General features: G+C 46.7%; 1 protein-coding gene across 1 annotated transcript in view; it reads left to right on the top strand.

Annotated features, from left to right (window-relative positions):
- Positions 1-1501: 1501 nt before the first annotated feature.
- The window catches only part of Sord (sorbitol dehydrogenase), a 31728-nt gene continuing 19588 nt past the window's right edge, over positions 1502-13641 (top strand). Inside the window, exons 1-2 of the mRNA XM_041679292.1 lie at positions 1502-1710; positions 11552-11585. Coding sequence (XP_041535226.1) covers positions 1645-1710; positions 11552-11585 — 100 coding nt within the window. The 5' untranslated portion in view covers positions 1502-1644. The remainder of the gene's footprint in view (positions 1711-11551; positions 11586-13641) is intronic.

Below are 13641 nucleotides of genomic sequence, written 5' to 3' on the forward strand. Positions count from 1 at the left end.
TGAATTGAAAATAAAGCACCTTTAGTTAATGTTCCAAAGGAAGGTGCTGGGCTGAGGGCCATGCCTCCCAGGGTCGAGCAGCATGGCTACCATTGATTAGCAGTGTGTAGCAAGGACCTGAGGACTTATTTAAATTTTTTTTTTTGGATTTTCTGAGCTTTGAATCTCAGCTAGATACTCAGTTTTGCAGGGAGAAATGTAATTAGAAATTTGTTAGCTTTTCAATTAAAAATTACATTTAAAAATCTATTCTGGGGTGGCTCAGTAGGTAGGAGCACTTGTTGCTCTCGCAGAGGACCTGGGTTTAATTTCCAGCAGCCACATGGCAGCTCACAACCATCAGTGACTCCAGATCCAGGGTATCCGGTGCTCTCTTATGGCCTCTGGGGATACCATGTACCCCCAGCATGCACATACATACAAGCAGACAAAAAACTCATACTTAAAATCATAAATAACTTTTAAAAGTTAAATAAATCCATCCTGTTGCTTTATTAAGTCTTGAACCAACTTCTACCTGCTCCACCTCTCTTGGGTTCCCCTTTCTAACATTACTTGGCATCCATCTTCATCACAGGAGCTTATCGCCCTGTTTTAAGCTCCTGTGCTGTGCTAAACATCTCCCTATGTTCTAGTCAAGAAATAAAACCTTGGCCTCAGTGGGTTCCCTAGTGCAGCCAGGGAACGGATGCTCTGAAAGAATTTAAAGCCGTGCTCCATGGTCACGTTGAGACGTCAGAGCTGGGATCTTCGATGAGAATCTCTTGGAGATTACAGGGTCAGTAGTAGGGATGGTGAGGGAATGAAACCTCCAGTATCATCAGGCAGTAGTGGCGCATGCCTTTAAACCCAATACTTGGGAGGCAGAGGCAGGCGGATCTCTATGAGTTCGAGGCTTGAGTGGTCTACATAGAGAGTCCCAGCACAGCCAAGGATACACAGAGAGAGCCTGTCTAGAAAAACAAAACAAGAAAGAGACCCCCAGCATGGACGTCTAAAGAAAAGGGCAGCAAGCTCCTTTGCTAGAGGGGAAAGAAACCTGTTTGTCCTGACTTGGGAGGTACTAAAGGCGGGATCTGGGCTGAAATCCTCCTGCCAATGGAAAGCGAGAAAACTTTTAAAGAGAAAGGCTAGCAAATTCTGCCCTGCAGCATCTTTATGCAGAGGCATTCCTTCTTTCATTCCTGCTGGTGACAAGCCTTTTGCTGGGTGCTTGGGAAACCAAAGTGGCTACAGCACAGAGTGGGTTTCTCAGGGCGCATTCGGCGTCCCCCTGCAGTGAGTTGCACTGTTCCAGTTAATAACGCAAAACAGCCGGGCTCCACCTCAGACCTAAACTTGCTCTTGAGGATCTCTGTGCTTAGCCTTAGCAAGGAATCCCAGGCCTTTGCAGCCACGGACCCGCGAAGGCCCCTTTCCTTGCCTGGGGCTGCTGGGTCTACGCGAAGCCCCGCCCCTCCGAGACCCCGCCCCTCCGAGACCCCACCCCCAGACTGTCAAGCGCGAGCAGGCCCCGCCTCAGGGCCGCGCGTCGCCTCGTCCAGGGCCCGCCCCTGCCCCTTACTCCGGACCCCTGGCGGTGGGCCGACTAGAAGCACCTGCGCCTCACCGGGTCTAGCCGTCGCTTCCGAGCAAGAAAGCGCCATGGCAGCTCCAGCTAAGGCCGAGAACCTGTCCCTGGTGGTGCACGGACCTGGGGACCTTCGCCTGGTAAAAAGGGAAAGCGGGGGGGTGGGAACCCAGGCCGCCACCCGCCCCGCCCTGCCTCACCCCTCTGCCTGCAGCGGCAGTCACCACTCCCAAGTTCCTGTCACTCACAGGGCCGGCTGTTGGTCCGTACCAAGCACCGCTGGCTGCCCCGGTTTACCCAGATCTTTGCTGGTTACCGGGAGGTGGGGGTGGGGTAGCAGTTAGCGGGCCGTTATTTATCTCTAGGGAGAGTTTCTGGTCGCGTGCTCCCGGAAGTTAGCCCCGTGCCTGGCACGTGGCCTGTGCCCTGGACCGTTGAAAACAAATCAAGCCTTGGTCTCCTTCGCTAGCTGCAAATTCACGCGCTTGTTACTGCTCTTCAGAGGGAGACTGGCAGGATTCGAATCTACTCAGATCTTCTCCCGATAGACAGTGCAGAGCGGAAAAGGGTGGCAAGATGGCACTTAAAAGCGGTGAAATTCTGTTTAGTCCCGATAATATCCCCTTGCAGAATTTTTTTTTTTTTTTAAATCACGAGAGGACCCAGCATTCAGTAAGCGCTCGCAATGCATTTTTAACTGGGGATACAGCCTATCGCTATCTCCCTTGATCCACATCTGTAGCGCTTCCCTAGAACATTCTGTGTACCTGTCTCTGGCTTTAAACTTGTTTCTGCCCCCCTGCACCAGAGTCCAGACATCTGCTGAATCATCTCTGTGGTCATGCCAAAGTCCCTTTGACAAAGTCCATCTCAGCGGGACGTGCAGTATTTGGTTTGGGTACCAGCCATCTCTGCCTCCTTCCCGCCTCAAAGAACGTGTCCCAGGAGAGACTCATTCGGATGAACAGTTCTTGTCTGTTTAAGAATCTGCCCGCCGTGGTTTCTACAGGGTGCAAGCAGGCTTAAGTTTGGAAGCATTTTCCAATGTTCAAGGAATTCCTTAACTCCTGTACCCGTAGGCCTATCCTTCGGTGGATTCCAAACCCAGAACCCTTGCCTGGAGGTGATGGGAAAAGTGCCATCCCCCAAGGTGGTAGTCTTGGTTGGTTAATGGACCCAAGACAAGAACTCAGATTCAAACTCCCTTTCGTGTGTGGTTCCCAATCACTTTAGAACATCCACCCAACCTCCTGAATTCAAAAGACACTGTGATTATTACAGTCGATGGCAGGTGTGGGCCAGAAAAGTGATGTGTCTCTACATAGCTTACAGAGTGATTCTGAACATACTCCCCCATGTCACTGTTGTTTATTAAGCGAGCATGTGCCTGCTGTGGAGCTAGGCACTGGTCTGAGGGCCCGGAGGGAACACAGTCCCTGCCCCCAAACATCCCAAAGAGGGAGACAGATGAGAGAGATCGTTAAAGCACTGCCCTGTACAAAGGACTGTTCTGCCCTGAATTGCAGATATCTCCACTTGCATGTAAATAACCCTTGAAGCAAGAAGGTCGTAAGAGCTCCTAGTGGGGAGTATGCTGTTGCTGGGGCCCCTGTAGTCCAGCACAGGCCTCCTGGGTTCTTCTCCTTCCCAGGCATGATCCTCTCCCAGCTACCTCCATTTCCTTAGAGCAGACTGGTTCAGGAGTAAAAGTTTGGGTGGTGGTATCAGCACCGAACCTTAGAATCAGGGAGGAACAGTCCTAAGGAAGCTTTGAGGAACCTGTTCTCTAGTAGGAGAGCCACAATGAAACCCAAGATGTCTGAGCATAGCAGATTAAGCGGCAGTGGCTTTTGAAAGCCATAGCCACTTGGCTATGGATTATAGGATGGGAAGGGGGAAGACAAGACTTTGTTCCCTTTTGATATGACACCATACAGATTTCAGGTCTTTCCATTGGGGTTGGGTGGTCAACTAAGACCTAGCTTCCATTTGGGTAGACTAGGGGCAGGGTCTACTGATAAAAATCCTTGCCTCAGGAGCTCACATGAAAGGAATTTGTTTAGAGAAACACCCATTCCGAAAATCTAAGGCAGGAATCCAAGCGAAGGAGAGCTCAAGCTTTCTCAGTGTTGCCTTCACGGCTGCCACCTGTAAAGCCAGAAACTGGCCAAGGTCCAGGGCATGACTCTGGACAAACAGGACCCGAGCTACCGCTGAGAGAAGCAGGACGGAAACCTAACACCCAGTCTCGCCTCTGCTTACCTAGAAGACGGCTTCCTTTTCTTCCTTACTTCAGTAACCAAAGTCTTCTCATGCTTAGAGTGAACACAGCAAGGAGGGAGCATTTGTAATTGGGGTGATAGAGTGAGAGAGGGAATGTGGTGTGTTTTGAGCACGCACACACACACACTTATTAGAACAGACTAGTAGGTATGTACACAGTAGGGCCGTGCTGGGTGTGCATATACATATATATATCTTAGGACAGACTGGTAGCTTTCCTTCATAATGAGGGGAAAAACCAGATTGCTCTATCTTTATTATTTTTATTTTATATTTTGTTTTTGTTTTTGGAGACAGGGTTTCTCTTTGTGTTCCCAGCTGTCCTGGAGCTCACTTTGTAGACCAGGCTGGCCTCAAACTTAGAGATCTGCCTGCCTGTGCCTCCTAAGTGCTGGGATCAAAGGTGTGCACCACCAATGCCTGGCTTCATTATTTCCCTATTTTAAATGAGAAAGTTGGGACTTTAGGAAGCAAGAAGAAGAATTGAGTCAGTTGATGTACAAGAAAGCCACCCAGCCGTCAGCAAGCAGTGTCAATTCATGGGGGTCTTCTTGAAAAAGAAATAGTAAACTCAAAGCCAGGGGGCTGGAGGAGGGGTTAGTCCCAGCTCCACTGTTAGTTGTGTGGCTTAACAATGTTTTTTTTTTCCCCCTTCCTTCTATAATTGTCTTGAAGAGGGGCACCAGGCCTGTAATCCCAGCTACTCAGGAGACTGAGGCAGGAAGACTGACTGAAAGTTCAAGGCCTGAGTGAGCTCCAAAGTAAGTCCAAGGCCAGTGGTAGAGTCTAGGTTAAATTCTTAATGCAGAGGAGGGGGAAGGTTTTAGTATTCATTTGGATTGTGTGTGCTCCAGTGGTGCTGCGCTTACACAAGGGCCAGCATAGAGTCCCACGCGTCGTCCCTGGTATGTGCTAGCTGTGGGCTTAGGCAGGAGGCCAAAGCCTTTAAACCATCTTAGCATGAAGAGATGATTAAAGGCTAAAACTGGCAAATGTATGGGCAATTTTGGCAAAATTCTTAGAATGTGGGCCAGGTAGAACTCTGTATTCAGCTGCCATGGTTCAGCTACTTTCTGTCCCTTTGGCCTGTCCTGTAGAATCTAGATCTTGCTTTTCTTAAGGGATTTATGTATTTACTATGTATACAGTGTTCTGTCTGCATGTATGCCTGCAGGCCAGAAGAGGGCATTAGATCTCATAGATAGTTGTGATCCATCATGTGGTTGCTGGGAATTGAACTCAGGACCTCTGGAAGAGCAGGCAGTGGGCTTAGGCAGGAGGCCAAAGCCTTTAAACCATCTTAGCATGAAGAGATGATTAAAGGCTAAAACTGGCAAATGTATGGGCAATTTTGGCAAAATTCTTAGAATGTGGGCCAGGTAGAACTCTGTATTCAGCTGCCATGGTTCAGCTACTTTCTGTCCCTTTGGCCTGTCCTGTAGAATCTAGATCTTGCTTTTCTTAAGGGATTTATGTATTTATTATGTATACAGTGTTCTGTCTGCATGTATGCCTGCAGGCCAGAAGAGGGCATTAGATCTCATTATAGATAGTTGTGATCCATCATGTGGTTGCTGGGAATTGAACTCAGGACCTCTGGAAGAGCAGGCAGTGTCTTAACCTCTGAGCCATCTCTCCAGCCCCGATCTTGCTTTTCTTTATGGTTCATGAAATTGGAATAGGAGACAGCTGACTTCTCTGCACTAAAGTTTTGTTTGGTGTTGGGGGCAAGTGGGTAGATTGTGAGTTTTTGCAACACCCAGATGCATCAATTAACACTACATCCAAACACAAGTCACCTAAGGGTCCCACAGGAATTAGGATGCTTCCCCCTTCCTATCTCATGTGGGATCATGAGGAAGGAGAAGGAGAAATGGCCCCTGTGAGGATGTGTTGGGTGTGGCTGGAGGTGAGGTGGAGGCATGGCATGAGGGGTAGGGGACTTTTCAGGGCTAATGGGGAGCCTAAACAGGTTTGTATTTCAGAAAGATTGTTATCAGCAGGACAGAGGCTGGGCAGAACAAGGAGAGCCTTGGCAGAGGACCACCTCAGTGGACTATGGGAGCGCTTCCAACCCTTTATTTTGACTGCCTCACAAAAGCCTCTCGTCCAATTGGAAAACCTTCGGCTTTTCCTCCCACTCTTAGGACACAGGACAAATACATGGGGATAGGGGAAAACAAAGCAGGAGAAGTGACGATAGTGTCTTGTCCACCTTACATGTTCAGCACAGCCCTCAGGCTCACACGAAGTCTGCATGGGGGAGCAAGTGGCAAAGACATCTGCTCAGAATCTGGGCCCAGGCCACCTCTACCTCCCATACCCTGCCTGTCCCTTTAAGGCATGGGGGTGGCTTCATCTCCATATAACAAGGATCAGACCTAAATCAGGGCTAGAGTCCTTCTTTAGCTCTTCTAAATCCCAGCCTTTTAAAGGGCAAATTTCTCTAAAAGTTGCCATGAAAAGAACGGAGTCCGATATTTCCCTACAATAATTTGGAGTACTTTGCCCTTTCCCAAAGGACAAGGCTGTCCAGAACTGGTTCAACTGTTAGGGGACAAAACTTGGGGTTGTTTCTTTTGAAATAAGAGCAAACATATTTGCTGTGGGGCGGCTCTCCCTTTGATGACTTTCCTCATGATACAGAAGGGGAGAATCAAGAGGTTGTGTAATGCACCCTGGGTACACAACGGCTTGAGAAGAGCCAACTTTGCACATGGGCAGGCTACTCTAGTGTCTGACTTCTGCCCAAGGCTGGCTGGAGGCAGGAAAACTTACCCTCCCTGATTTCTCCTTGGCTTGAAGCCCTTCCTACCGCCTAGGCCAATGGTCCTCAATGTGTAGATCATGACCCCTTTGAGGTTAAAAAACCCTATCACAAGGGTCACATATCAGATATCCTGCATGTCAGATATTTTCATTACAATTCATAACAGTAGCAAAATTACAGTTATGAAGTAACAATGAAAATAATTTTGCCAGGTGGTGGTGGCGCACACCTTTAATCCTAGCACTTGGGAGGCAGAGGCAGGTGGATCTCTGTGAGTTCGAGACTAGCCTGGTCTACAAGAGCTAGTTCCAGGACAGGTTCCAAAACCACAGAGAAACCCTGTCTCGAAAAAGCATAATAATAATAATAATAATAATTTTATGGTCGAGGGTCACCACAACATGAGGAACATGTTAAAGGGTCGCAGCATTAGGAAGGATGAGAACCACTGACCTAGGCAGAATGGGTAGAGGATATGAATTTAGATATACCAATGGAAAGGGAGCTGATGACATTCAAGACATATCACACACACACACAAACACACTATTTGAAATGCCGGAGACAGCTGAGATCACCCCATCTACTAGGGACATCTTCCTGGGGACTCGGGACTACTGTAAGTGTCCTGCAGAGAGAAGGGCAGCTGTCTGTGTGATTTAGATAGATGTTTCTGACGGGAAAAGTTCCAGCATGCCAGCAGAACTAAAGAAGGCTTCAGAGCTCCTCTCTGCACCTTTGTGACTCATTGACGAGATATTCTACTTAGGAAACCTTGAATGTCTGAAATGAGAAAGTAGTCACTGGGAATAAAGTGGAAGTCTAGGATCTCAGAGGAACTAAGCGTGTGTGTGTGTATGTGTGTGTGTGTGTGTGTGTGTGTGTATGTGTGTGTATGTGTGTGTATGTGTGTGTGTGTATGTGTGTGTGTGTATGTGTGTGTGTATGTGTGTGTGTATGTGTGTGTGTGTATGTGTGTGTGTGTATGTGTGTGAGTATGTGTGTGTGTGTGTCTCAACACCTGAGCTATAGCCCTCAAAAACCTTGAGAGAGAAGTAGATGAAGAAAAGTTTAGTACCAGGGACTCTAAGATGGAAAAGGAGGTTAAGTAACACGGTTACACACCACCTTTTTAGTGTTCAGTGGCCACGCTGTGGTAGCAGTGATACTTGGCATAATATATACAAACTTAAGGCTTATTTATTTATTTTGAGACAAAGTCTTGCTATGCCTAGTTTAGGCAATCTTGAAATTCTAGATCCTTCTGCCTCAGCTTCCTCAAAAGGAGTTACAGGTATTTATAAGCAGCCTAATACAGGTGCTAGGACTCAAACTCTGGTCCTCTGCAAAATCAACAAGTACTTTCAACTGCTGAGCCATCTATCTCTCCGGCTCCCAATAGTTGATCTTAAATATAATCTTGTGTTCAGTGGCACATCCCCTGTGGAGAGGGGGAGGCAGATGCTGAGCCTGAGTTGAAAGGGTGGGTGGGTGAAGTCATCAAGAGAAGGGGGCTCTTTAGGGCTGTAGCTCAGTTGGTAGACTGCTTGCCTTGTATGCACAAAGCCTCGGGTTCCTTCCTCAGCACCACAGGAATATGGTTTGGTGGCGCTCAGCTATATTCCCAGCATTTGGAAGGAGAAACTGAATGTAAGGGTCACCCTTAGGTACCTAACCTGAGAGAGGAGAGGGGGATTGTGTGAAGAATGGGTCTCTTCTGCAGCCAGACAGTAAACAGACTACCAGCACAGCACCCTCTAGTGTCCTGAATAGTCACTGCATCTTTGCATGTGGAATAGGGGTAAGGGTTTTTTGTTTTGTTTTGTTTTTTGGTTTTTTTTTTAAATATTTATTTATTTACTGTGTATACAATATTCTGTCAACATATATGCCTGCAGGCCAGAAGAGGACGCCAGACCTCATTACACATGGTTGTGAGCCACCATGTGGTTGCTGGGAATTGAACTCAGGACCTTTAGAAGAGCAGGCAATGCTCTTAACCACTGAGCCATCTCTCCAGCCCTGGTTTTTGGTTTTTTTTTGAGACAGGATTTCATTGTAGTTTTAGAGCCTGTCCTGGAACTAGCTCTTGTAGACCAGGCTGGCCTCGAACTCACAGAGATCCACCTGCCTCTGCCTCCTAAGTGCTGGGATTAAAGGTGTGTGTCACCACTGCCCGGCAGGGGTAAGGTTTAGTAGTGGTTATAGCAGTAAATCTCTAGTGGCTCATGGCTTACATGGTGTACCAGCTGTTCCTCTGAGCTTCCATCTCCCATTTCCCCACCCAGGTCCGGTGTTCAGGCTTACCCTAGCTGGAAGCAAAGATAGGAAGAATGTGGAATTGGGTATCTGTGTCAGGGGATTTTCCTGCTGTTGCCATTGGTAGGGATGTGGGCAAGGGTCCAAGTTAGAAACAAAATCAGTAATCATTAAATTCCACTGAAATTAAAGTTTAAATTTTCACTGGATGTAACGGTAAGAAACACGAATTTACTCAACAGTGTAGGATGTTAGTTCGTTTCAAACATAAGACTGGTGACTCCTTTGAGAGAGATTTTGGAGACACCTATCCATCCTAAGGTGGTGATTATAGACTTTCCCCCACTCAAAATTACTGAGAAGAAAAAAAATAACATTAGAAAACCAACCACTCTCCCCCCAAAAAACCAAATGTTTCTTAAGTACTTTAACCATTTCCCCCTCACACGAGGCTCTTTGTGTGTCGGCCAGTTGGTGCCTCACTCCTGGGCTCACATAGTGGTCATCCACCCTTAGCCTCTGCAGCCCCTGGCAGGTTGCTAACTACCCCAAGTCTCCATCCTCAACCCATGGGGATGGCTTCAGGCTGTGCAGCACCTGGGCTATCCCGTGACACCTGTACAGCACTTAGCACAGGTACCTGGTGGACAGTGTAGCTGTGTGCCTGCGGATCAGCGTCAGCACGCGGATTGAACTTTCTCTGGAGGAGCTCAGTTAGCACTGAATTTTCTCCACAGGAGAGCCTGCTGCTCTGAAGTGAATGAAAGCAGTTAGAGCTGACTGGGTGGTGGTGGCACACACCTTTAATCCCAGCACTCAGGAGGCAGAGGCAGGCAGATCTCTCTGAGTTCAAGGCAAGCCTGGTCTACAGAGCTAGTTCCAGGACAGGCACCAAAGCTACAGAGAAACCCTGTCTCAAAAAACCAAAAAAATAAAAAATAAAGAAAGAAAGAAAGAAAGGAAGGAAGGAAGGAAGGAAGAGCTTACGTGGAAACACTCTTTGGGGAAGGCTACCACCGGGGTTTGAGGCTGGGCTGTACCTGGTGCTGAAGAAATAGGAACATGGTAGTGTTGAGCAGCATTTAGTTCTAGAGGTGGATTGGTGCTATGAGTCTGCCTAAAGCCAGGGACTTGAGCTAGGTCTGGGGGCACAAGCCTAAATCCTAGCAGGACACTGGGACAGGAGAATCATGAGTTTGAGTCTATCCTGGGGTACATAATGGATTCCAGTGCCTGGGAACATAGAAAGACATTGTTTCATAAAATTCATAAAAGACAGCTCAGGAAGCCTTTGGAGGTTGAAAGGTCTTCTTGGCTCTTTTTTTTTTTTGTTTGTTTGATTGACAACTCTTTCCGTTGCCTAAAGAAGAAAGATCACTCGACCTTGAGACCCAGTAGGTACAATAGAAACTGGTATAGGTGCTGGATACGGCTGGGCTGAGCCCTGGTTAACCACTGCATGGTGATAGGATCTTGACCAAGTTATGTTGTCTGTCAACTCTGGGCTTGGTAAGACAAAGCTGAAAGAATGATCTCATCCACAGCAGGCACTGTAAACGTTTCATTTGCTTCCTCCCTTGCTTCTTGTCTGCCCACAAAAAAATTATAAATTGAACACTTGGGTCTGGCCACTCAGTATCCTTCCTTCTTGTCAGCCCTGACTTTACCCTCGCCAGTTAACCATGGAGAAAAGTTCTATTTTTTGTGATTCCTTTTTATTTTTGTTTTATATGCATTGGTGTTTTGCCTGTGTGTGTGTTTGATCCCTTGGAACTGGAGTTATTGACAGTTGTGAACTGCCATGTGAATGCTGGGAATTCTAGGGTCTAGAAGAGCAGCCCCTGCTCTTAATTTCTGACCCATCTCTCCAGCCCCTCAAATTCTATTCTAATACTAGCTATAAATACCAGGATACCTCAGGTTGCTTTTTGCACTAAAATGCAGAGCCCTTGTTTCCCTTGGGCTCCTAAAACTCCAAATGGGAAGTTTTAGAAGAGAGGACTGGGCATCCTATCTGCCTGTACTGAAATAAGAGAAAGGAGTGGTGTCGTGGACAGCCTCCCACCTGCTTAGAGAGATTCAGTCCTTGCAAGCACCTGCTTACACCCTCCCTCTTTCCCAGTAGGAATGCCAGACCAAACATCTGTGTCTGAGACCATGATTTCCAGGATGAAAAGATCCAATGTGGAAGGCAAATCTGGAGGCCACAGCAGTTGAGACACTTTTCTGCATGGGGCACAGCTAGCACACGTTTTTCTTAGTCCTGGGCAAGTAGCACCAAAGGGGGTGGTGTAATGAGTGCCTAGAGTAGCTTCCCTCAGGATTTGACATTCTGATCTAGAATCAGGCTGGTTTTCCAGGAAGGGAACCTAGCTTGAGAACTTTGTTTCATTCTGTGGCATGTCACTAGTTACAGATGTGACTTTCTATTGCATTTGGGATATATTGTGCACGCCATTATTTGAGTCAATGGCTCTGTTTTGAGCAGCATGGTGAAGCCTGCCATCTGCCATGCCCCTTCAGTGCTCACAGATAGTAGAGTATGGTTTGAACTTGTGTTCTAAGGAATAATTAAATGAAACTCCAGGCTAATATTTTAAAAGCAGAAAAATGTTTATGGGGTAAGTTATTATGTATACTAAACAACTTCTCTGTTTTATTTATTCCAGGAGAACTACCCAATCCCTGAGCCAGGCCCAAATGGTATGTCCATGGGAAGCTGACCTGACATGGTACTCGCTGGTACTGGCCTTGGAGGCGTGTGCACTGACCTCTGCCCCCCTTTCCTACTGGTCAGCATGTTTACTTCTTTTTCCATTGGCCACAGTGGTTTATCTTGGCTACTATATGAAATATAAGAATCAGTGATAGAAGAGAAAAACTAAGATACCAGACTGCTGAGCTGCACTAGATTTTTAATGTGAATCATGTGGACCAAAGGCAGAACCAACCCTTTCTACCTAACAGCCAGTATCCTGTCTACCAGATCAGATGCCAAATCATATTCTGGTTCTAGAAATCTACAGAGCTAAATCTTGTAGTTAGCAAAGGAGCACTGTGTTAGCACACCCAAGAGGGCCAGCCCAGAACTATCTGCCTGTCCAGCAGGGGTGGGAGGGGCTGCAGGAGGCCTGTCTCTTCCTTTAATCAACCAAGTACAGAAAGTGACTGAGCATGTAGGAGCAGGGCTCTGAACACCTTTGCTCCACTTTTCGGCCTCTCGGTGGGTGAGCCCACTGGACTGAGCTGTCATGCAGGTTTCCTGGTGGTATCTAGACCTGGGGAGGTCATGCCAACTGTTGGCTAGTGGATATTTCTTCCACCCAAGAATCCAGTTCATAGTCTGTAGGATTCCAGGGTGAGGCTAGGGACAATGGACAGGATCTTACGTCCCTCAGATCCCTTTGCTCTTCTTGATGACTTGGGATGTCCTCTCTACCCTGCCTCACTTTAGCCCAGAAGCACAGATTCTGGGTGAACATCAGTTAAAGCCACCTTTCTTGGTAACTCCTGAACTTCGATACTCAGAGGTCAGCTGCATTATTGACTTAGAATGATAAGATATAAATATCTTATATTTATATATAAGATATATTTAAATTGACCATTTCTATCAGTGTTTAGCAAGCAATGCAAATTTAAGGCTTAAACATTTTCACAAAGATACCATGTTCAGAAAAGTGGAGGAGGTGCCCCACTGTACCCTGACAAGATAGCTTTGGTTGAGGGGTGGCCAAGTAAGGACTTGCTTGGACTGTGAAGGGCCCTCTCCCACCCAGCCTACTGTCGTTCTTTTGTCTTTTGTTTTAGTTGAATTGGAAGAGAAAGTTTGTCAGAAAGCGAGTGTTCCAATAAGTTAGATCTCAATTCTTGCTGCAAACAGTGGACTTCTATAGGGAAAGCTCAGGGAGAGTTTTTTCTGATTTCAGCAATTTTTTTTCTATCTTTGATCTCAGAATTCAGCCTGACATTCCTAACTGCTCAACCAAAGACAAGGGCAAAGACAGCCCTTCAGAGCCACACCTAGGGGTTTTGCTGTGGTTTGTGGCAAGGACAGTAGCTAACATGTCTGGGTGCACAGCAGAACTTTCGGGCCTCTTTGTCTGTTGACAATGGAGTTTTTCCCAGGGTGGTGTTCATGATGTGGTCATCTCCATCAGACAGAGCCCGGAATCTTTTGGTACCTACTTGAGCTGAGAGGCCCAGACATCATTTTTTTCCTTTTTTTTAAAATTGATTTTATTGAGCTATACATTTTTCTCTGCTCCCCTCCCCTCAACCCTCTCCCATGGTCCCCATGCTTCCAGTTTACTTAGGAGATCTTGTCTTTTCCTACTTCCCATGTTAGATTAGATCCACTTATGTGTATCTTAGGGTTCTCATTGTTGGCTAGGTTTTTTGGGATTATGATTTTTAGGCTGATTTTCTTTGCTTTATATCTAAAAGCCACTTATGAGTGAGTACATATGATATTTGTCTTTCTGGGTCTGGGTTACCTCACTCAATATGATGTTTTCTAGATCCATCCATTTGCCTGCAAATTTCAAGATGTTATTTTTTTCTGCTGTGTCGTACTACATTGTGTAAATGTACCACATTTTCCTTATCCATTGCTTGGTCGAGGAGCCTTTTGGTTGTTTCCAGGTTCTGGCTATGACAAACAAAGCTGCTATGAACATAGTTGAGCACATGTCCTTGTGGCACGATTGAGCATCCTTTGGATATATACCCAAAAGTGGTATTACTGGGTCTTGAGGAA

The sequence above is a fragment of the Microtus oregoni genome, unplaced genomic scaffold (assembly GCF_018167655.1).
Source record: "Microtus oregoni isolate MIOR12 unplaced genomic scaffold, Mior012 000031F_ref0000149, whole genome shotgun sequence".
Taxonomy (NCBI): Eukaryota; Metazoa; Chordata; class Mammalia; order Rodentia; family Cricetidae; genus Microtus; species Microtus oregoni.